The sequence below is a fragment of the Balaenoptera musculus genome, chromosome 7, assembly GCF_009873245.2.
Source record: "Balaenoptera musculus isolate JJ_BM4_2016_0621 chromosome 7, mBalMus1.pri.v3, whole genome shotgun sequence".
NCBI lineage: Eukaryota > Metazoa > Chordata > Mammalia > Artiodactyla > Balaenopteridae > Balaenoptera > Balaenoptera musculus.
In genome coordinates, this window is record NC_045791.1 from 82,428,354 (window position 1) to 82,452,089 (window position 23,736).

Consider the following 23,736-nt stretch of genomic DNA (forward strand, 5'->3'; position numbering starts at 1 on the left):
CTGCTTTCTCCCCACTTTCAGTTCACGTGAACTCTAGCCCCTGCGCCAGTAGCCTGTTGCCTCAAGTCTGCCCGGGATCACCCACTGAGGTCTTCTCAGGCCTTTCATCCATACCCCGAATCAAATGTTTCGGTTCTGTGTCCTGTCCCACTGGATCCATGTGCCCTGGGGTCCTTTGAAGAGACACATAATAGTGTGATTATTTATAATACCTTCCCTCCTGGGAACCTGCATGTATCCACCCCCCTACAGCACGTAAGGCACTGCCGCTGCAGTGATGATCAGAAATTGAATTATACTTTTCAATTTGACTGATGTTTCTGGGATACCTCCGTTGTGCAGCATGCGCGAGGCTGCAACGATGAATACAATGTGTTATTGTTCTCAAAACAGTCTAAAGTAGGGGTCAGCACACTTTGTCTGTAAAGGGCCACGTAGTCAATATTTCAGGCTTTGTGAGCCATAGGATCTCTTTCGCAACTCGTCACCTCTGCCACTGTAGTGCGCAAGCAGCCGTAGACAGTACGTGCATGAATGTGTTCAGTGAAACTTTATGTGCAAAACCAGTTGGCGGGCCGGTTTGGGGCCAGGGCCATAGCTTGCTGAGTTCTAGTCTAAGAGCACAAACTCTTTTGCCCTTCTTTTCTGATCTGGCCCTGGCAGGATGGATCCTGTAAAACAAGTCACAACAATAAAAGATGGTGATTAAAATAAGGGTCATTTGGTCATGGATGAAGTAGCGACTAGAGGTGCAACGTTCACAGGCGATATATAAAATGACCTTGTACACTCAGTGACATCCAGAAATACTATTTGTAGCGGATAAGAATTCCAGACTTTCACGGTGATAAAGGGCTTAACAAAGGTGTTTGGGCCAAGAGGGGAAAAAAATATTCTTTACAGCAACTAGATTTGTTGTTTAAAAAGTACCAAGGATAAAGAGTCATCAGAGAAGATACTTACCTCTGCATCTATCATGACTTTAAAAACACATAGATTATTCATGTGAATGAAATAAAAGTGAAAGTTAATGATCGTAATAAAACCAGAGGAGATGCTGAAGAAGAGGAAGGAGAAGAGGAAGAGGAGGACAAGGAGGAAGTTACCTGTGGTCCAGTAAGAGAAATAAATGTAGATAAATAGATGGTAGATCGATAGATAGCTCATTGCAAAAGCAGCACATGGTAAATGTTACACACGAATTATTTTCTGTAATATTAACAGATAAAGCCAAAATGTCAGTGGATAAAGATAGTGAAGATGTATTTCTTGCTCAAATCACAGCCCAATGAGAACTGAGGGACTTGGGCTCCTTCCATTGGTAGCTGGGCCATCTTCTGGTGCCTCATCCACTCATGGTTGCAGCTGGTAGATGGGATCGGGGGAGAAGGTGGGGAAGTTGCATATACCCTTCCTTACGCACTGAGACCGGGCACAACATTGACCACAGTAACTCACATTCTATTGGCAAGAACCAGCCTAGATACAAAGAGGGCTGGAAAATGGGGTCTGGGGTCTAGCTGTGTGCCCAGGGAGAAAGGAAGAACACAGACACTGGGAGCGCTAGTATTCTCCACCACTTTTGTAAACGTACCGACAGATCCCAGAGCAACAGTGAAGGTTTCATAGAGAAGGTGTTATTTGAGGTGAACCGTGGGAGAAGGATGGGACTTTAATGGATGAAGTGGGTTTTGCAATTATATGAGCCAAGACACTGGGGTAGGAAAACCTGGCCTTGTGGTCTGGGAGCAATAAGTAGTCTTGAGTGGCTAATGTGTAATAGGAGATAAAGTTGGCTGCCGGAGACACAGACCTTTATTCTGTAGGCAGTTGTGTGCGACTGCAGTGTTTCTGAGCAGGCAGTTACATGGTCACAGGTATGTTTACCACGAGTGAAAGATGGCCTGAGAAGTTGAGGATGAGTGATTAGAACCAATGGAAAAGATGTTGTCCCAATATGTCCCTTGTTCCAATTTACCTTGTAGACCCTCTGCTCTTTTTCTCTCAGCAAATCTTTGGCTGCCTAACTGCTGCCATATTACCAGATCACTGGAGTGGGGGACAGTGCAGGAGGACAGTGCTGGCTGCCTTTGCTCATCATGCATCTGTACCCTGACCATCTTACTTATCAGATTCCTGCTTCAAATCTCATTCCCTGGGACATGTCAGCACTGCTAGAACTGCCTCCATTTTATACTGGTCCCTGGGGCAGAGCTTGGAGCAAGTCCTTCCCTGGTGTATTCGTCAGGGTTCTCCAGAGAAACAGAATGAATGGAGTGTGTGTGTGTGTGTGTGTGTGTGTGTGTGTGTTTGTACATGTATATATAGATTACATACACAGATTTATTGTAAGGAATTGGGTCACGTGATTATGGAGGCAGGCACGTCCCAAGGTCTGCAAGGTGAGTGGGCAAGCTGAGACCCAGAAGAGCCAATGGTGTAGTCCTGGTCTGAAGGCCAGCAGGCTCAAGACCTAGGAAGAGCCAGTGGTTCAGTTTGAATCCAAGAGCAGGAAAAAGGCAATGTCTCAGTTTGAAGGCAGTCAGGCAGGAAGAATTCTCTCCTGCTTGAAGGAGGGTCAACCTTTTTGTTCTATTCAGACCATCAACTGATTGGATAAGGCCCACCCACATAAGGGGGGGTACAATCTACTTTACCCTGTCTACTGATTTCAATGTTAATATCACCCAAAAACAACCTCACAGAATACCAAGTGTCTGGGCACCATGAGCACAGTCAAGTTGATACATAAAATTAACCATCAGACCTGGTATGTGGGCAAGTCAAAGCGGTTGTTACCAGCAGCATTTCTCAAGGACAAAGAGATGATTTTCTTGTTCTAGCAATAGAGTCCACCTTTTGCAAATATCTCACTGTAATAGATCCACAGCAGAGTTTATGGTGTACAGAATAATAATCCTTTATTTACTCATTGGCACTCATTGCACTTACAAATCACTGCTTGAATATGCACTATCTTATATAACCCTTGTATTCCTCCAATGAAGGTGTTCTTATCCCTGCTTTATAGATATAAAAACCAATGTTTATAGAAGTTGAGTAGTTTGCCCAAGTTCTTACAGCATTACATGATTGGAAACATGCAGTCTTGCTTCACAAACTATACTCTTAATCACGATGCTCTATAATTTTTTTCATACATTATTTAATATTTTCATTAGTAATGAGGATTAAACGATACGTAAGGCTTAGCTCAATGTGTGGTACACAATAAGATCTCAACAAACCTTACTTGTTATTAGTTGTTGTAATATTCAGTATACATGTCTATTTTTTTCCGTATAAAATAGACTGGAAAAGTAAACATTTTTAGCAGGTAGGAAAACTAGAATTCAGACCCCAGTCTTTTGCTTCCAAGGCCCCAAACTCAGGGTTTTCCACTACAACACAGATGCAAAAAGAATATATATATTTTTTTACCTCTATGGTGTCTAAATGGTGAGTAGATACACTGTATCTCATGAGTTTTTTAAGTACTTTTTGTCACTGAGGCAAATGCTTAAATCACCATTTAATCCAGAGCATTCATTATAGAGTCTTGTTTACAAAAACGTTGTCATAAAAGAAATGGCTTTTTAATCTTCTACAAATCACAGGTAGTGAATATGTGTCTACCTTTCCCAGGTGGGAAAAGGTAGTTAAGATGCACGGACTTCACTTGCCAGGGGTTGCCAGCAGGTTGCCAGCAAGTCACCAGCATAAAGACACATTATCAGGCTTAGATTTCCTCGTACAGGCTGTATTAGCGTGCATATGAATCCTTCAGTGCTGTATGAGGACTTATTTGTTTCAAGGCTGGTTTCTGTGTTGGTGAAAATTATGTCTGAGAGATGCACTGAAACAAAACCAGGCGCTGGACGGTTCTGCCTCCTGTTTACTACAGCTTTATTTGTTCTTTGTTTATAGAGCTGTTGCTTCCCAATGACGGATGGGCTGAGAGCGGAGGACCTTCTCCTCCTCCACCGCATCCAGTTCTGGAATTGGGCCTTGAAGATTACAGCCACAGGTATCGATAAAATGATATATCGTAAATGTACCCCGTTATGGTTTTTCTGGGAAAACCCAGCAACCTTATTGTAACTCTATTTCTTTCCAGGATGGAAATCTCATAGTATCTGTTAATTCCAGCGAAAACTTCTCATAGCTAATATTAATACCTCAGTTTGTTCATTTTTGCTTCCTGGAATTTAAGATTCATCATGTCTTATTAAAATATATGAGAAAATTGTTGAATTTTCTTTTACCAAGTTAAAAACTAGAGAGGTGGAACTCAAAATAAAAAAAGTTATATGGGAAGGTATAAAACAAAACTGAGAAGACATAAAGCTTTTTTTTTTTTTCTTATTTGTAATTGGCAAACCCTAAAGGTATTTTAAAAATAGATGTTCCAAGAAAGTTAATGGAATCTAAAAATTAAAGCAGCACCATATATAATCTAAACTATTGAAAAGAGTGCCCAGTATTATATCCATTCTGTAATAGAAACCAAAAAATCAATAATTTTTAGAATTACACAAGCATGAGAGAGAGAGATTTACTAAGCATACACACCATTTGACTAGTAGAATTCATAGATTTTGTTCTTCTGATGAGTTTTAAAAATCATTAACTTGTCCCTTTGCTATTTTCTGTATTTATTATGGCTGTTAAAACTGGGTATTTTATTCCATTCTTGTCCCATGATAATCCTGTGAAGTTTTTTCATTTTTCTTGCAGCAATGCTATTTTCTTTCAAACATCACTATTATGGTTTTTGTTTTGTTTTGTTTTGTATTTTACAATCTGCTAAAAATAAAGCAATACAACAAGAGTATAGCTAACTCTGTTAGCCAGAAGCTTACCTATATTTAGCTATCTCCGACTCCTACATTTTTGAAGTCAACTTTTTTACTCAAATACAATTTCTTGAACTAGATTGATAATCACAATAATGTTCTAGATCAGTATCTCTGGGGGTTTCTTGAGCAAAAGTCTGGACATTTTTAATTTTGCATGTTTATTTGCATTGCTTGCCTCAATTCTGAATCAAAAATGACAGTTTGGTAGCATTAAAAAATCCATTTTAGGACTTGAGGACATGGGGAGGGGGAAGGGTAAACTGGGACAAAGCGAGAGAGTAGCATGGATTTATATATACTAACAAATGTAAAATAGATAGCTAGTGGGAAGCAGCCGCATAGCACAGGGAGATCAGCTCGGTGCTTTGTGACCACCTAGAGGGGTGGGATAGGGAGGGTGGGAGGGAAGGAGACACAAGAGGGAAGAGATATGGGGATATATGTATATGTATAGCTGATTCACTTTATTATAAAGCAGAAACAGACACACCATTGTAAAGCAATTATACTCCAATAAAGATGTTAAAAAAAAATCCATTTTAAAAATAATTTCACTCATCTTACCTTATTGTTTACCCAGGGTATATGCACAAAACTGCTGGAATAGTGCAGAGATAAATCAGATATAAACCTGTGGTATTGTATTCATAATAAGATAAATGTATTTGGCCTTAATCCCATTTCTGGCACTGACCCATAAAAACCTTGGAATTTCCTAAGTATTGAGACTGATTAAGGTGTCATGTTATGTTAATGAGGTGGCTTTTGGAGGCACCTAAGGAAGGGGCTGGTTGCCAGTGGAGCCCATCTTGTGCTTAGAGGGTTGGAACTTTCAGTCCCATCCAGAGAGATGGGCCTTGAATCAGTTGACAGTGGCCAATGATTTAATCAATCTTGCCTCTGTAATGAAGCCTCCATAAGAACCCAAAAGGAGAGGGTTTGGAGACCTTCTGGGTTGGTGAACATGTGGAGATGTGGGGAGAGGGGCACACTCAGAGCATAGAAGCTCGGAGCCTCTTCTCACATACTTTGTCCTGGGCAGCTCTACATACAGCGGTTCCTGAGTTATATTCTTTTACAGTAAACCAGTGATCTAGTAAGTAACAAGTTTCTCTGAGTTCTGAGAGCCACCATCAAAAACTAATCGAACCCAAGGAGGGGTCTAGGGCACTTCTGATTTATAGCCAGTTGGTCAGAAGTAGAGGTAACAACCTGGACTTGTGACTGGTGTCTGAAGTTCAAGAAGGGGTCTGTGGAACCTCCAATCTATAGCCCATCAGTCTGAAGCACAGGTGACAACCTGAGCTTGAAACTGGCATCTGAAGTGGAGTATGGGGGGCAGTCATATAGGACTGAGCCCTCAACCTGTGGAATCTGATGCAATCTCCAGGTAGATAGTGTCAGAATTTAGTTGAGTTCTCCAAAACCTTGCTGCTGTCCTAGAATTATTGGAAGTATGGGAGAACTCCTCGCCCCCCACCCCCCAACACTTGTTAAAATTGGGTCCAAGAGCCCAAAAGGAAACCCTAGCCTCGAGACGATGGTAGGCTAATAGGTAAAAGTGACAAATGAGAACACAAGGTACAGTGATATTTACCAGAAGACAGAAAAAACACCCTGAGCTGCTGAGGCAGAGAAAGGAGAGTATTCCCAAGTACAGGAAGCAGGGAAAATGTTAGGGGAAAAAGTGACACTTGAGCTGAACCCTAAAATACAAATGGGAGCATGGACATGAAAAGAGCCCCAGAAGGAAGAGAATTTCAGAGAGAGGGAAAGGCAGAAGGAACAGATGGAGGTAGGAAAGTAAGTTGATTTGTGCAACTTCTATCGTGGCTGATTGACCAGATGATCATGCCCAAAATGCAAGGATAAGGAAATCAGACTTCATTTGGTAGATAGTAAAATCTCATTGTGGGAGTTCAGCAGATAAGATTGGGTTTTAGTTGTGTACAACAAGGATTATAATTCTTGTGCCTTTCTGTTTGAATAAAACAAAACAAAAAAACAAGGATTAGGTAAATGGAGGAGGGTTAATATCTGCTAGAAGCCAGAGACTCTGTGGATACCTCCTGGGGCCATGGCAGTGAAACTTACTGAGGACCTGTGCTGGGGAGGATGGGGAGAAACTTTCTCGGGTGAGAGCCTTTCAGGGGACAGAGGTAGTTCAGAGATATTGCAGAGCTAGAATCATTGAGAATTAGCAACTGCCTTTTGGCTGCTTCCATGTCACCACATGTTTCTTCCCTTCCCTTTTCAGGAAAGCATGTTTCTCCACGATCTTGAAAAACAGCTTATATTGGCTCTCACTGCTGTAAATCTTCATCACATGATGTGAACCAGCAACTTCCTTTTCACCCTCTCCCTCCCTGACTCGCTGTGTTTAGGCTTCCATTCTCACCCTTTTCTAGAACTGCTCTTTTTAACATTGACATTAATCTCCTTTCAATCAAAAGTGTAACTTTTTCTCAGTCTTAAGTCTTCTTTTGATCATTGTCATTCATTTGCTCACTCATCCATTCAAAATTATTTATGGAACTCTAAACTAGGCGCCGTAGAAGGTACTGGAATGGATTGGAAGCGTCCCTGCCCGCAGGGAATGCAGTGTCCCCTTGAAGAGACAGACACACAGATAATTAGGAAGCAGCCTGCTGAGCGTGAGATACAAAATGTCATTGGAGCCTAGAAGAAAAAGCCACTGACTCTGTCTGTAGGTGTCAAGGAAGGCTTTTTACAGGAGAGGTAGTGTTTCAAAGGTTTCTTGAAGGATAGAAAGGAACTTACTAGGCAGAAACGAGGTGGGAAGGGCAATTTAGGTTAGGAAAACCAAATGATGGGAGAGGGAAAATGCAGTGTGTTCAACGTGGCTAAAACGTAGAGTATCTGGGGAAAGAATCTACAGGAAGGGCATTGTCTGCAATGCTCTGTGAGCACCATGCTTCTCCAGAGAGCCCTGGAGAAGCATTGAAGGCTTTGAAGCCTGACAATATCATGTTAAGTGAGTTCACTTGTGGAGAATAAATGGATAAGGGAAACCATAGACAAGGATACTAGTCTGGGAAAACCAGCAAGAGAGGAGAGGGGCTTGAATGAAGGGAGGAGCAGCATAGCTGGAGAGGAAGGGACAGAGTCAAAGACATTTTTGAAATGGAAGGAACAAATCTAAAGCTTTGAATCTCTCTCTCTCTCTCTCTCTCTCTCTCTCTCTCTCTCTCCCTCCCTCCCTCCCTCCCTCCCTCTCCCCCTCCCCCTTCCTCCCTTCCTCCCTCCCTTCCTCCCTTCCTCCCTCTCCCTCTCCTGGGATCCTGTGACCTGCACCATCCTGCAAACTGCTGTGTTGCCTAGGTGACCAGCAGCAGTAGGGGTTTGCATATTGGAAACTTACAGTGGAGGAAACATTGGAAGGGAGCCAGGAGGGCTGAGCAAAGGAGGCTGTCCTGTCTTAAAAAAAAAAAAAGTTAAAAGCCCCCTGAAAGGGAAAAGTAGTGCTTTAAGGGATGGAACCAGTCTTGTAAAACAGAAAACTACTAATTCATGAGAAGTGAAAAACAAATTTGATCAAACTAAACTTATGCCTGTACTTTGAACCAAAATGAAATCAGGAACTTACTGAACTTATTTGTACTATTATGTCAATAATTATTTGACAAACATTTAGAATATGTGTGTCTAAATTAAAAAATATATATTTATATATTATATATATTTCCTTTATATATATAATATATATTATATATATTATATGATATAAGTATATATATTATAATACATGTTATATATGTAAAGGAAATAAATTTTTTACTGTGATGTCTCAGGGAGAGTTTAAGACAAATCAACAGCAGACAGAATATACTGCATTTGATTAGCTGTTCAGGCAACATTTGGTTATTCCCTACATGTTCATATTTTCCCTCCCTCTTGGTTCTCTCTCAGTTCTGCTCTTTCTGTCTCTCTTTCTTTCATACATGTGACCTGCATCTACTCTCATTCAGGGTAGCCAATCATTGAAGCTGATCCATGGCCACCTGAGACGTCAGACATGCCCCTCAAAACCTTCCCCTGCCTTTTTATTTCAGACAGTTCTCCTTGAACATTCACGGGGGGTCTTCTGTGTCTTTCACATTCCTGATTTGTCACTATATTCAGGACATTGGCATATGTTTCATGCTACCCTTATTCATTCATTATGCAGCATAATTTGACATTGAATATCATTTCTCTTTGATAGATTCCCTGGTTGTTCATGGGGGAAATACAATCTTTATCTAAGACACGTCTTTGGCCTGCTGTCAACTTACAGCTTCCGCTGCAGCCCATTCAGCCATGAGCACATGCTAACTGCCTTCAAAATTAAAATATGTCATGTTTTATAGTTAATCATTGTGTCACCCTCTCACACCAAAAACTTCCAATATGTAGCATAAAATTACAAACTGTTTTACTAGTCTAATGTATGTGTCTAAGATATTTTCACACTAACCAATTCAGTACTATACTCATTATTCAAGTACATTAGAAGTTCACATTGGCTCCAATCACATCGTGTCTCATATTACCCTTCCTTCCTTCCTTAAATATCTGCCAATCTGATATCAGCCTTGTTTCCATTTTGTACCATGGCAAGAGGGGTCCTTTTATTGAAGGTTTTCAAAGTGTACACTTGGCCATGTTCAAAACAATGGTAACAGAGGTACATATCACCATGATCAATTTAATGGACATATCCAGGTATGTATATGTATATATGCACACACATATATGAATATATGTTACATTCATATGTACAAAGCAGCTTTTTATTTTCTTTGATCATCTTTGATGGTGTCTCCACATCATGTTATTGCATCGTCATCTTCTTTTTTCAATGGGGATGGGGGTAATTGTTTCTCAAGAGTTTGGGAAAATTTGAGTTCTTATTCTTAATTTGTCACGTAATGCCTGGTTTGGTAAAGTATTCTAAAACAGTCAAGTGGGGACTTCCCTGGCGGTCCAGTGGTTAAGACTTTGCCTTCCATTGCAGGGGGTGTGTGTTCAATCCCTGGTCAGGGAGCTAAGATTCCACATGCCTCATGGCCAAAAAACCAAAACATAAAACAAAAGCAATATTGTAACAAATTCAATAAAGACCTTAAAAATGGTCCACATCAAAAAAAAAAAAAAAAAGAAAAGAAAAGAAACCAAGCTAATAAATAAATAAATAAAACAATAAGGTGGATTAACCAAAACATTACTTAGTTGGGTAGATTCCCATAGCCTGCCTTGAGCAGCATGAGCTGTTTTAATGAGGAATATTCATGTTGGTTCTAAACCTCCTCCCTAAAGGTATACATTATAACATGTGGCATCTATTTTGATTCACCCTTTAATTTTCTTTTATTTCACGATATGAACCACTGTTGAAACAAAAAACTAACCTAAAATGCAAGCTGCATAAGAGAGTGTGCATGAAACTGCAGTAAGAGGGAAAAGTCTGATTTCTGTGGGCTCAAGATCAGCAACAACCTCTGTGTCCCAGACTGGCCACCATTTTAGCCAAAGCTTTTGTAGCTCTGGGAAGAGTTCAAGAAACCACAGTCTGGTCCTGGCTTTGGCACTGGCCAGCTGCGTGACCTTGGAGCATCAGTCTCCTCTTTGGGCCTCAGTGTCTTATCTACAAGATGAAGAGTTAGATGAGGTGACCTTTAAGGTCTTCCAGCTCTTAAATTCACTGGTTCCCTGAAGGCCGTGAGTCTCTCTGACACTAAAACCACGTCATCACAAGAGATCAAAGAATGAAAAACTAAGTGCAAATAAAGGTCGAGTAACACATTTAAAGGCAAGTGCTTCCAAAACATCAAGGCTCAGGGGGAAGCTCATATTCACCATGGCATCTCAGAATTCTTCTTTAAAGTGGGCTAAAACAATTAAAATATTGCTATTATGCCAAGCCAGTGTCAACAGCACTAGCAGGTCAGGATTTTTGTTTACAATTGACTTATTTGTCCACTATCACTAGATACCACATCTAATATGCTTTATGTCGGTAGCTTTCTTTATTGAGCATGTAGCCAGACACCAAGAAAGAAGCCAAAAAAAAAAAAAAAAGAAAGAAAGAAAAGAAAAACCTTCGTAATTCTAAAGAGTTGATTTAAGCTTCTTGAGCAAATTTTCATGAAAAAATGTACAGTTGTCCCTCGGTATCCATGAGGAATTTGTTCCAGGACCCCTGCGGATACCGAAAGCTGCAGATGCTCAAGTCCGTGGTATAAAATGGTATAGTATTTGCATATAACATCCTCCCATATACTTCAAATCACTTAATACAATGTAGATGCTATGTAAATAGTTGCCAGGACATGAAAAATTCAAGTTTTGCTTTTTGGAACTTTCTGGAATTTTTTTTTCTGAATATTTTTGATCCCAGTTTGGGTGATCCTTGAATGCCGTACCTGAGGATACGGAGGGCAGATTGTATAATTTCTTTGCTGGAGAGTGCCTCAGGCCCTCATTCAAAGACCACGCTAACCTACAGAAACAAAGGAAAGGATTAATGGCTTACTTTGTTGAGCTCTTACTGTGTGCTAGGTACTACTGTCAGTATTTAACATATCTTAATTTATTTCATCCTTATAATAACTTTCTTAAGTAAATTCTATTACTGTCCAATTTTAAAAAATTCTTTTCCATTCTGGTTTATTACAGGCTATTGAATGTAGTTCCCTGTGCTATACACTGGCCATTTTATGCACTAGTAATTGAGGCCATGCACCCTAGCATCTCGCTCCCAAGCCCAGGGCCCTAAACATCATTCCTTCTAAACAGAAGGAGAGAAGGGCTCTTAGTCACAAGCCCACAGAGAGTCTGACAAAAACAGAGAAGGCAAAAAAACTGTAAAAAAAAAACTTGGATAACTTGAAAAGCAGAAACTTAGTCATTTGGGAAGCTAAAGAAGGTCTATGTGTTTATCTGTTTGTTTCCTAAATGTTTCTACAGCACTTACTCTGCACCAGACACTCTTCTCCTTACTTTGCAAATCTTTGTAGCTCATTTTATCTGATGCCAACTCTAGGAGGTAGGAATTGTAATTATACCCATTTTATACATAAGAAAATGGAAGCACAGAGAGGTTCAATAACTTGCCCAGTCCCACAGCTAGTAAGGAGCAGAGCCACTATTTAGAAATGGGCAGACCTGCTCTGGAGTCTGTGCTTTTGAATGCTGTGCTGTATTATACTATATTACACTCTATTACAATAACAGAGGCCCATTCATTCAGCAATATTATTATTGCTGCAAGGCAATACTAAATATACATGACTAATAAGTTTCAAGAAAAGATTAAACTTATTTTGGTGTATTTGGTTAAGAAATCGAGATCCCCAGTACATTTTAGAAGGATTCTCATTCATGACAGTTGAATTTTGGGGTTATTTTATTTTTTACAATGTCAAATCCCAACTGTTTGAAAAAAATTCAACCTCAGTACTTTCAGATTTACCAAGGATACTTGATTTGAGTTTTTACTGTATTTAAGATTAAAGTTGTGTTGAAACGAGCTACCATATTTACTTTGTAAATACATGTACCAAGGGAGAGTACCAAGGGAGAAAGTGGCTGTAATTTAATTCACGAAAAGTATATAAATATAATTTATTTCTAGATCAAGAAATGAGGCATTGTCTGTAATTCCCTTATATAATCTCCTCCATCCTCAAGCAAAATAAATAATATATTCATCAGAAGTGGAATTCTTTGAGATTGAATACAAGTACTAGGAAGCCTATAATGGGCATTTGATGTATCTTTTGTCTAAATTGTCAGCTGTGCTTTTCCTGTTACTTCCTGTTGGTATTATTGATGAGCAGACTATTTGCTCAGCATTAACATTTGTTTTAGAAAATAGACCTAAATAAAGTAGAAAACCAAACTACCGCAGCCATTAGTCATTCAACAGAATGGTTTTCTAGAAAGGATACAACCCTTACACTTGTTTTTAAAGGAAGGGCGTTCTTAGCCCACAGATCTCTCTTAACTTGCCTTTAGGCTCTGCTAATATCTAGTGACATCCTTTGAAGCGCCAGTGCTTTCTGGGTTTGCTTTACCCACTTAAGGTTATATATTGTATAGCAGGATCCCAATTAGCAGAAATCAGTGAAGAGGAAAACATGATATTAGCCAGAGAATATTATTTAAATTGCAGAATATGATAAAATGCATGAAAACAGAGTTGCTATATCTCGTAAAAGAAACCTGAGGTTCATGAAGTGGTTGAAAATGCCTGGTTGGGAGCTGCAGAGGGAACGATGAGGGGCTGTATTCAAAATGAGAACTGCTGAATAAAAAATAAGATTTTATTCTAAACCTAAATATGGCGTATGGCTTCTTTCTGCAGCTCTGGGGTGGATTCAGCAGTATTTTTTCCGGATCAGCGCCTCAACTTTAGATCTGTGACACCAGACGGGCAGCCTGAATCAATGAATCTGAAAGCCTCAAAGAGCATGGACCTTGGTAAGTGAGGGTGAGGTGACATCCAGATCGACTGTCCAGCCTCAGCCCATCTATCTTCTTGAATGTCCTGCCGTTGTTTCTTCAACTCCAACCTTAGAGGGCAGGGTTTGCTGAAGCTTGGAAGAGGGGATATTGGTCATCCTATCTTCCTGTCTCCTCTCACACATTTAATCGTAATTACCCCTTTTTAAAAGAGAGATAAGTGACATTTTTATATATAGGTCAGAAAAATAGGAGTATTCCTTCTGGAGGATCTGAATGCCATAAGCATCTTTAACTCACCCGCCTTTGCGTTTGTATTCTCACCTCTGCTAGTGTTCTTCTGTTTCTCATGTACATACCTGTTGCAGGGCCTGGGAAGATAAAGCAGTTCAATGAATCCTCTCCCGCAGGGCATCCCATCTCTCTGTGCAATGGATGGGGATGGCGGCAGTGGAGAAGATCTATCTCTTTAAGTGCCCATCTCCAAATCCTGTAATACCAGAGGGAAGAGGGGTCCCTGGGTTTGCCAGATTGAGGGAGTCAAGGTACCTTGGTTTCGTGCCCAGACAACCTCAGTGAGGTTCTGAGTCCTACAAGGAATTTCTGGGTGACTGTTGGCTGCCAGGGCAGAGCACGGGCCCCTGCAAACTCTGTTCTCCAGGCCCTGGAATGTGAGATCCGGGAGGACATCTCAGATACCCAAGCACATTGTTGCACTCCCATGGGTCCTTAGAGAGAGAGAACTATTGGAATAGGATGCTGGTGCAAAATAAATTCTCAGCAAAATATTCACTGCTTCCTGAACGCTCAGAGGCCAAGCTTTGCCAATGTTTTTTTTTTTTTTTTCCCCCGAAGCATATTACATATTTCATTAGTAGCACCAAGAAAATGGAATAATCAAAACTGCGTGTTCCATGAAACAATCTGATAAATAGTGCTTATCTGTTACTCATTTATAGGAGTTCAAAAAGATGTTCAGTCATGATGAAAAAAGAGAAATTGATTCTATTTTCTATAAATTAACTAGATCGCTGGGATACATTTGCTCTAATCACCTATAGTGAGAGACTGACAGAAAGCCTTAATAAGGAAGCTGTCTTGAGCACTGGTCAAAAAGGGGTATTTTCTCAAGCGTGAACCTCTGACCAAAGGAATAATGTGTGACAGTGACACAGATTACTACTAATAATTTAAGGAGCAATTTGTTTTTATAGAGTGCTTGATAAATATTTCCTGTTCTGTCTTCCCAATTTCTCTATAAAGAAGATGAATGGGTAAAAACTGCTCTTAATTTGGGGTAAGAAATATATTACTCTTTTCCTCATTTAATTAAAAAAAAAAAAAGTAGCCAGTAGTACGGTTTTTAAAAGTCCCTGCAAAAGCAAAATATAGCATCCATTTTAAGAAAGAAGAAAATTATCAGTTCCATAAAAACAAAACCTAAGCCATGTCCAGAAACAGTATTTCTGTTTACATTTTTTGTTACTGACAATTTTGTTTCTGAGAAATGTTCTCGTTTAGATTGAAATAGCCCTTGCAAAATATGAAGTTAGCAGTCACCCTTTGCATTTTATTGTACTTATAACATAAATGACAATAGTAATGTTTGTTCAATTTTACATAGTTGGGCAAAGGTCATGAGCTATTTTCTTCAGGATACAGGTATCAAACTAAAAGCATTGGCTTAAATGCACCATACAGCACAAGTGGTCAAATATGCTACAAAAACATTTTGTAAGAAACTATCAAAGTTTGGTCCCTTCCAGGAAAAGCCAAATTAAAGCTAACAGTCTTTCAGAGGGCTCTGAGGTCAACATTCTAGGGCCATTCTGAACCCCTATTCTCAGAACAATTGAGTGAGCTCAATAAATATGTTGCTTTTTCTCAATGAATAAGCTCAGGTGATACCAGAATGGTAAACATTTAGAAGTGTCTTTCCTGTTTGATTAGATGAAAAAGATATTGTAAGTAGTTTAGTTTTCCATATATGGCACTGGGCCAACATAAGGAATTAATATATTTGATAAAAAGGTTGGTGACTCTGCTTAGAGGAATAATCCTCTCAGCAGGGTCAAGATCCTTTCTTCAAAAAGTTTAAAAAAATTGAGGTATTTAGGTTGAACAGCAAATTAGTGCTATTTGATTGTTTTTGACCTAGAAAAACAGCAATTTCATATGGTTCAAAATGAAAAAGATAAACCTCCTATTTATTGCATAATTTACATTGGATATTCCTCCTTTATAAAGCCTTTAAACTTCTTCAAAGGCTAATAAGCCTCATCGGTACCTTCTTTGTTTTTATTTGTTTCATTTTTGCTGCTGAGTCTAAGCTAGTATTTTCATTTGCATATTATGTTCAGATTATTTTCAAGGTGAGTGGGTTCCATTTATTTCTTTTCACTTATGTTTCCAAAGACAGACAGTTCTTATCGTGAAAAATAAAGACTTCTCATCCCCATCTCCTTCTTTTATTTCTGAGATACAAACATGATTTTAACATAGTTTGCTATGTATATCCTTATAGAAAATACTCTACATAATTGTCATTCCATCTATGTACAAACATCTCTGTCACACGTTGTGTTTCTTTATACTAATTGTATAGTGTTAGGTTATATGAATGAATCTTGATTTACTATTTACTTTTCCCCTTTTGATTAAATTTGGACTTAATTGAGAGTTTGTATTTTTTGGTTTGGATAAGGGGGTTTGGTGCATTTGTATTTCTTATTCTATGATTTGTTTATTCGTATTCTTTGCCGAAAATATTTCCATTTGTTAATTCTTTTTCATCTTTAGAATATTGTTATGTAAGTTATAAATAACTTTTTGCAATCTATTATTTGTCTTCTTAGTTTGATCGTGATATCCTCTACTATAAAAAAGGCTTTAGTCTTATAGTCAAATATTTCCATCTTTTCCTTCATGACTGTTTGGTTTTATTTATCTCATTTATTTTCTTGTACGTTTAAAGGCTTGGTGTTTTTTTTTCCATGTTTAGCAATAATTTTATTCATGGTTTATGAGGTGGAAAAATTTTTCTCCATGTAAATGGGCAAATTATTCATAACATTTACTGACTTTTATGTCCTTCCCCCATTAATCTGGAATGCAGTCACATTGAATACTAAATTCCCTTTCATACATAGGGTGATTTCCAGACATGCTGTTCTATTGATACATTGGTCTGTCCCATGCCAGTATCACCCTGTTTCAATTGTCATCCGACTACACTGTATTTTGATAACTTATAGAGCTATCTTCCTCTGTTGTTTCTTCTTTTGTAAAATTACTTTGGCCCTTCACATGCATTTATTCTCCCACATGAACTTGAGATCAGCTCATCAAAAATGAATTTAAAGATTAAAGAGGAACGCTTCAACCATGCGTGTGCCCATTAATTTATGATGTTTGCTGTTGGTTCCTGATAGAAATGTTTTGATCAATTTAAACAAGTTTCTTTGTGTTCCTAGCTTCTTGAAAAGTTTTTTATTTGCTCACTTTGTTTAAGCAGGAATGGATGTTGAATTTTATTAAGTGATTTTAAGGATCTATACAGGATGATCATGTGTATTTTGTTCTTTATTCTATTAATATAGTGAGTTATTTTAATAGATTCCCCAGTATTGAATCTTTGATTCTTTCTGAATGACTAAATTTTTCTCTGCATTTGAAGAAGGTAGAAATGAGTAACAACATTTATCTATGTGATCTAAAATGTAGGTGTAAGACTCTGATTATAATTTTACTCAGGGTCATTAATTCCTCTATATCGAAAAGTTATAGATTTTTTTGAGGCTATTCTGCCTCAATATCTGTGGATACTTTTGCTGGCATGCATGTGGCCACATTTAAGTCAGATCAGAAATGATTAAAATGATGAATAAAGGGAATTTATTTTTAAATAATTAGATGTAACTATGCTTATTCAAAGGGGTTAGGGTGTCATTTTCTGGGTTTTCCAGAAAATCAATCTTTTCCTACTAATTGTAGACTTTCCTCTATTTATTTAAATTACCAGAATTACTATGTTCAGTCTGGATCCCTTTAATTTGTTCATAATTGAGCTTGTGTGGGTGTTGAGTTGGAAGCTCTCAGGAGCTGAATAACACAGCTGCCTCTTTGGCCTTTGGCATAGGGTTTTCCCCCAAAGAGCTGACCTTGTTGGCAGTATGCCAGAGAGTCACATTCAAAGACTTTTTGATGAAGCACAAACATCTTTAATATCCAGGCCTGGTGTTTTATGACCCCCTAATACTATTTAAGAATTAGTCTGAATTATTCAGGGAACAGCACTTCAGTATTTTGGCCCATTCCCTGACCTAATCTATAGCCCCATTCAAAGTTAAGTTTAAAACGCTATTTCCCACAAGATTTTTTTTTTTTTTTTTTTTTCCCTGAGAGTTTTCTCTCCTGTTTCAAATTGGCCTCCTACTCCCATTTCAGAAGGGTGTTGTGTAACACAGTTAGAGGAAGGCTGAAGGCAGTGCAGATGGAAGATGCTGACCAGCTGTCCTGCCTCTGTTCAATGAGAGGAAATGAGCTTAAAGTGATGCATGAGGCATTCAGGCAAAATTTTAGGAAGTTTCCTGACAATGAAGGTTGTTAACATTCCACGTCTCATAGTCTCTTAAAACAGTGTGTGTGTCTTGAATGACTATCCCTAAAATCAAGACGATAGATAAATTGGTTTTCTTTCAAGATCTGTGATTCAGCAATTTATTTTCTGCTAGTTGCTTGCTGAAATTTGTATTAAGATAGAAATATTGGTAGACATTCACAGTTGAAATAAATTATAAATCTGATTTCTCATTTCAACAAAAGATTTGGGTCAAATTTTGAATATAACCCTTTCATACACATGAGACATTCCTCTCAGAGGGCAGTCAGGTATCTCTAGTATCCAATGGAAGATGGGCATGAAAAAAGTTAATTAAACCCATTCTACTGTTCTAATACTTTCTTTTTAAAATTATTTTTTATATAGTGAGGAACCTTCATATGCATTCTCAGAAATAAGACAAAAATCCTGAACACTGAATACACAGGAGAATTTTTATAAAACTGTATATTCTGATAACTGTGATGCTGATTTATCAGTTAATATATATCATATAATGCCATATAATATTTTAACATTTTTAATATAAGTTTTTATTTATATCCAGGGATCTTCTTTATTGTCCATCAGTAAGTAATACCCCTGAATATTGTGAAAGCTGAATTGAGTACCACTATTTAAGATATAACTTTGACTTATTAAAAAAACAAAAACAACAACCTGATTGGTAAAGAAGAATTAATGGTAATACTAAAAGAAAGCATCTACCATCTCTATTAAATGAGGAAGAGTTCAAGGACACAATCAGGTGAATGCCCTAAGCTTTAGGAAGTCAAAATGAAGGAATTACAGAGAATATTTACTCATTGATTAAACAAATGTTTCTTGAGTACCTACTGTGTGCCAGGAAGTGCATTAAATGCTGAGGATTCAGTAGTAAATGAGAGAAATGGTGCTTGCTGCAGATACCTAGATGACAACCCTAACAAGAAAGGGAAACTCAAGAGTGAAGATCCCCCAAAAGAAGTACTGACATGATGGTGATAACTTAGAGAGAAGAAAAGGGAGAGGCATCTGAAGCACTAGTGTGGCTACTCTAAGAACTAATTGATAAGCTTGGCTGTGTAGAGAAGAGAAAGAGAGAAGCAAATGGTGTGAAAAACGAGTAACAATGATCTAAAAGAATCAATGTAGGAGGAGTTAAGCAGCTGCACACGATGAGGCTTGCAAAACTTTTAAGTTAGACAGTCAAGCTATTTTTAGAGCACGAGAAAGAAAGTGTGGTGGACCATTGTTTAGAGCACGTAACAGCTGTCAGGTGGAAAGCAGAGCCACCGGTTCCTGTGTTAATTTTATCTTCATGCACACAAGAGAATGACGTTCACACTGGAAAAGCATGGCTGCCAGCAAGCGGAAATCTAGACGCTTTGTATCCCTGTGCACGAAAAGGACTGTGATTATTGAGTGACTATTCCTGATCATTAGAAATTAGGAGTAGTCCTCAGACTGGCGGGCAGGAAGCAAATTACTAATTTTCACAAAGATGATGAATTCCAGAAACAACTGGTGAAACTAGTGATCTCAATGCTGATCCTCGGAGGATTTCTCTTTGTCAAATGAAAAGGAAAATAAAAAAGTGGTCACTAGCCACCTCAATGCTGGGGTCTCTGAAACAACCAGTGTCTGCTTTCCTTTTTGATAGGATTTCTAGACTGACAAATCAGGGAAATATTATACATGTAGTTTACATTGATCTTAATAAAGGTATTTCCATTTGTTTTCTGATTGAGACTTTTACCAAATTATGCACTAAGCTAGGTAATAGCATTAGGATGCCCTTTCCCAAAATGTGCTAATTAAGGTGCATTGTCACTCTGAAAGGAATTAAATAACGTATACTATAAGACTCTGTACTTGGGCCCTCTTGTTATATTCTAACAAAACAACAGAATTTGATGAATATTGGGTATATATAACTTGGATGAAGACATGAAAGGTGTTCTTACCAAATTTTCAATAGGTATTGTCTCAGAGAATTGGGTAGTATGATAGATTGACAGAATTAGCATTCAAATGATTTATTCAGAATTGAAGAAGATAGAATTTATCGAATGATGATGAATTCATTGAACAGCCATTTATTGGATACTTTCTCTATGCCAGGCAATACCTAGGTAAATAAGATAAAGGCTCCACTCTTATGGTATTGTCATTCTCGTTGGGTAAATAGATGATAGAATTGCATAGCAGTAAATAAATAATAAAATTTCAGATAGAGATGATTTCTCTGAAGCCAAATTCAGGTAAAGATGAAGACTGGGGAGAGGCAAGCCTATTTTAGATAGTGTGGTGAAAGATAAAGGCAATGTCATGAAGTCGGGTTAAAAGAAATCAATTGTACAAGTGTAGAGTTTAGTAGACTTGGGATAATAACAGTTACTGAAGGTGTCCCTGATTTTTAGCTCTTGCCTGACATGACCACCCCCAAAGCTAGTTCCATGTTACCAGATTAAGGAAGACAGCAGTTCTGCTATACCCTGGCCTGGCCGTAACCCACCTAGATAGAATGCTATATTTAATTCTGGCTACAGTATTTTAATAAAGACAAGAACAGAGTAGATGCATCCAGATATTGGTGAGAGGCCTTGAAACCATGTCTGATGAAAAACAGTGGAAAGAAATAAAGATATCTTGCCTGGAAGAGAGGTGACTTAAGAGACATATGAGAGGGCTTCCTTGGTGGCACAGTGGTTAAGAATCCGCCTGCCAATGCAGGGAAGATGGGTTCGAGCCCTGGTCCTGGAAGATCCCACATGCCGCGGAGCAACTAAGCCCGTGCACCACAACTACTGAGCCTGCGCTCTAGAGCCCGCGAGCCACAACTGCTGAAGCCTGTGCTCTAGAGCCCGCAAGCCACAACTACTGAGCCCATGCTCCACAACTACTGAAGCCCGCACACCTAGAGCCTGTGCTCCGCAACAAGAGAAGCCACCGCAACAAGAAGCCCATACACCGCAACTAAGGGTAGCCTCCGCTCGCTGCAACTAGAGAAAGCCCGCGCACAGCAACAAAGACCCAACTCAGCCAAAAATAAATAAATAAATTTTTTAAAAAAGAAGAAAAAAAGACATATGAGAGCTCTCCTTAGATATTTTCATGGCTAATATTGAAAAACTCAAATCTGTTTAAAATTGAATCTGCACCCCAAATATATCAAGCAATGATAGCCAGATCAGAAGATACATCAGGTTTACAAGCTTTGAAATCTAGGAAGTTAATAAGGATGGAAAATTCTGGTTTGTGGCATATTTTGTGTGTAAGGAAGGAATAGATATATAAATTGAAACAACTCATGAAGACTGAGAAGAGAAGCAAAATTCATGAGAAAAATGGAAAAGGAGACACTGCATTTTTTGTCTTTAAATAAAAGGTACAGTTTTTTTTTTAATTTTTTAGTGTACCTTAATATGTTTAAATAGTTAAAGTAACAACACAGGTTATAACTGAAGTAGGGTGACTAGATGAAATCAGGTTCAATGAGTTTAGAGAAATTACATATCAGAACTCAGGCTGAATTCTTCTCTGGTGCGAAAAGAGAAACCAGGAAAACTTAGAATAACTGACTTCACACATCCAAAGCCAGGCCTCTTTCAAAACATTAAGAAAAAGCATTTTTTTAATTCTTAAGCAGAAGAAAAAACATTTGCGTTAACTAAAACATATAATTAAATTTTAGACAATTGCACATTTAAAAATGAAAATAAATTAAGGACTAGTATTACTATTAACTAAATTATAGTGATATGGATCACTTCTCTATACCTTTAATATAAGTAGATCATTATATTGAATATAGCAGAATAATGCAGATTCTGTTTAAAATTAATTGGAATAACTATTGGGGTTGGAAGCAAAGGTACATAAATGCTTCTCTCTGTAAAGGACCTCTTTCTCGCCCTGTAATTCCATAGGTATCCTTTTTTTTAATTGAAGCGTAGTTGATTTACAATGTTGGGTTAGTTTCAAGTCTACAGCAGAGTGATTCAGTTTTACACGTATATATATATTCTTTTTCAAATTCTTTTCCATATGTATTCTTTTTTCTTGCTTTTTAAATTTACAGTCCCTAAGGAATATATTTTCAAGAAGTTCATTTTCAAGACTAATTTGACTTTGTGTTCATTATTACTATTAGGTAGAAAAGGATGCCTTTTGTGTAGAAATTGTACGTTTATGCTATTCAATACTTTGTGTGTTGTAGGCTTCTCTGAAAGTTGTGGCACCTTCCATCCCTCTCTCATGCCCTCTCCCATGAATAAGTGCTGGTAAATACCTTAAACACAGTTGCTCTTATTCACCATTTGTTGCATGAATGACTAAGAGGCACAACTCTCTCACATGCCCCATCAGGAAAAAAAAAAATCTTTAAAGCAAGGACCATCCCTCTTACATAAAAACACTTAACCTAGTGCCTAGAACATAAGAAGTTCAATGATGTTATTAGTCATAGCAGCAGTCGTGGAGAGGGTAATGTCAGTAGTGGTATCAGAGGTGAGCCTCTTCATATCCTACACGTATTTTTGTACTTGGTGGCTGACTTGAGCTGCCGGTATAAGTAAATTCTCCTCAAGTCAGTGTTGTGAAATACTGCAGAAAAGGTTGCTGCGGATTTCGTATGTAGATTCTTAATTCAATCATGGAGTCACACATGGTCTCAAATGTTGCCATGGTTTTTCACTAAGATTAGGTTTTTTTAAGCTGGGGTATGGTTTAGTGGCATATGTAGATAAAGTAAAAATTTAGTGTCGGGAAGAGAAACCCAAGGCTCTGTTTTCCCACAAGAAATATAAAGAAAACTATAACATTTGGAAATGTTTATAATTGAACCTTAACCAATGACATTATGCCAATGGCAAACCCATGCCAATCTTTCTTAAATTAGCTTCTGTATATTTAGAGCATTATTTGTGCTCCGATGGGAAATCCTGATCAATGGAGAATCTGCCTCATCCTTTAGAACTGACATATTCCGGGTCCCTCTTAAATGTTGGATTAGTAAATGAAGTGCTTTCTTCTTTATATTGAATATTTTTGCACCTCAGTTGAGGCTCTACATCTCTGATACTAACCATTTTAAATAAGGCCAAAGATGAACTTTCTTTCCCACTTGCCTTTGTTTTCTAAACCACCGTTCATATTTAAATGAAATTCTGTGTTCCTTTTTAATAGAACTTTTGTAATAATATAAGAACATCTTCATAAAATATGAAGCTAAGGAAGCTTTTCAAAGCTGAACAAAATACTTAAATTCTCCTTGCAAATATGAACCATTTTACTTGTTTTGAAGTGAGAGTTCCATTAGCTGAAAATACTATATATAAATATATAATTATAGTATAATAAAATATCATATAAAATATATACTATAATAAATACATGTTAATGAAGTTCGGCAGTTTTATAGTTGTCTCTTCCAAATGCTATTCAGAATGATAAATATTTGTTATTGGCAATACTTTATGCAGAGATTAAAACTACTGTAGGAAGGTACAACTATCTCATTTTTAAGTGCAGAAGTTGCAGTTTGTTCTTTAAAAAGCAAAACTTCTTTGGTCTTATATATTTCTATTCTCATATATACATATTCATATTTTTATATTCTAATTTTTCCCCAAAGTGATTCTACTGAACATATGCTTTTAAATTTGGGTCCTTTAAGAATAATCTAGCTTAAATATTATTCTCTGTGTCTTTTTTTCTATAATACTGTCTTCTAATTGTAAAGCTTACTCTTGAATAAATATAGCCTGATTTATTTGCTTAATATTATATCATTTGGCTGTAAGAGTT

At 37.8% G+C, this 23,736-nt stretch overlaps 1 protein-coding gene across 1 annotated transcript in view; it reads left to right on the top strand.

The window, feature by feature from the left end:
• Positions 1 to 23,736, top strand: part of PARD3B (par-3 family cell polarity regulator beta) — a 1,042,097-nt gene that overhangs the window by 613,957 nt on the left and 404,404 nt on the right. The window contains 2 exon segments of the mRNA XM_036858752.1: positions 3,928 to 4,027; positions 13,228 to 13,343. Of these exon segments, the coding sequence (XP_036714647.1) occupies positions 3,928 to 4,027; positions 13,228 to 13,343 (216 nt within the window).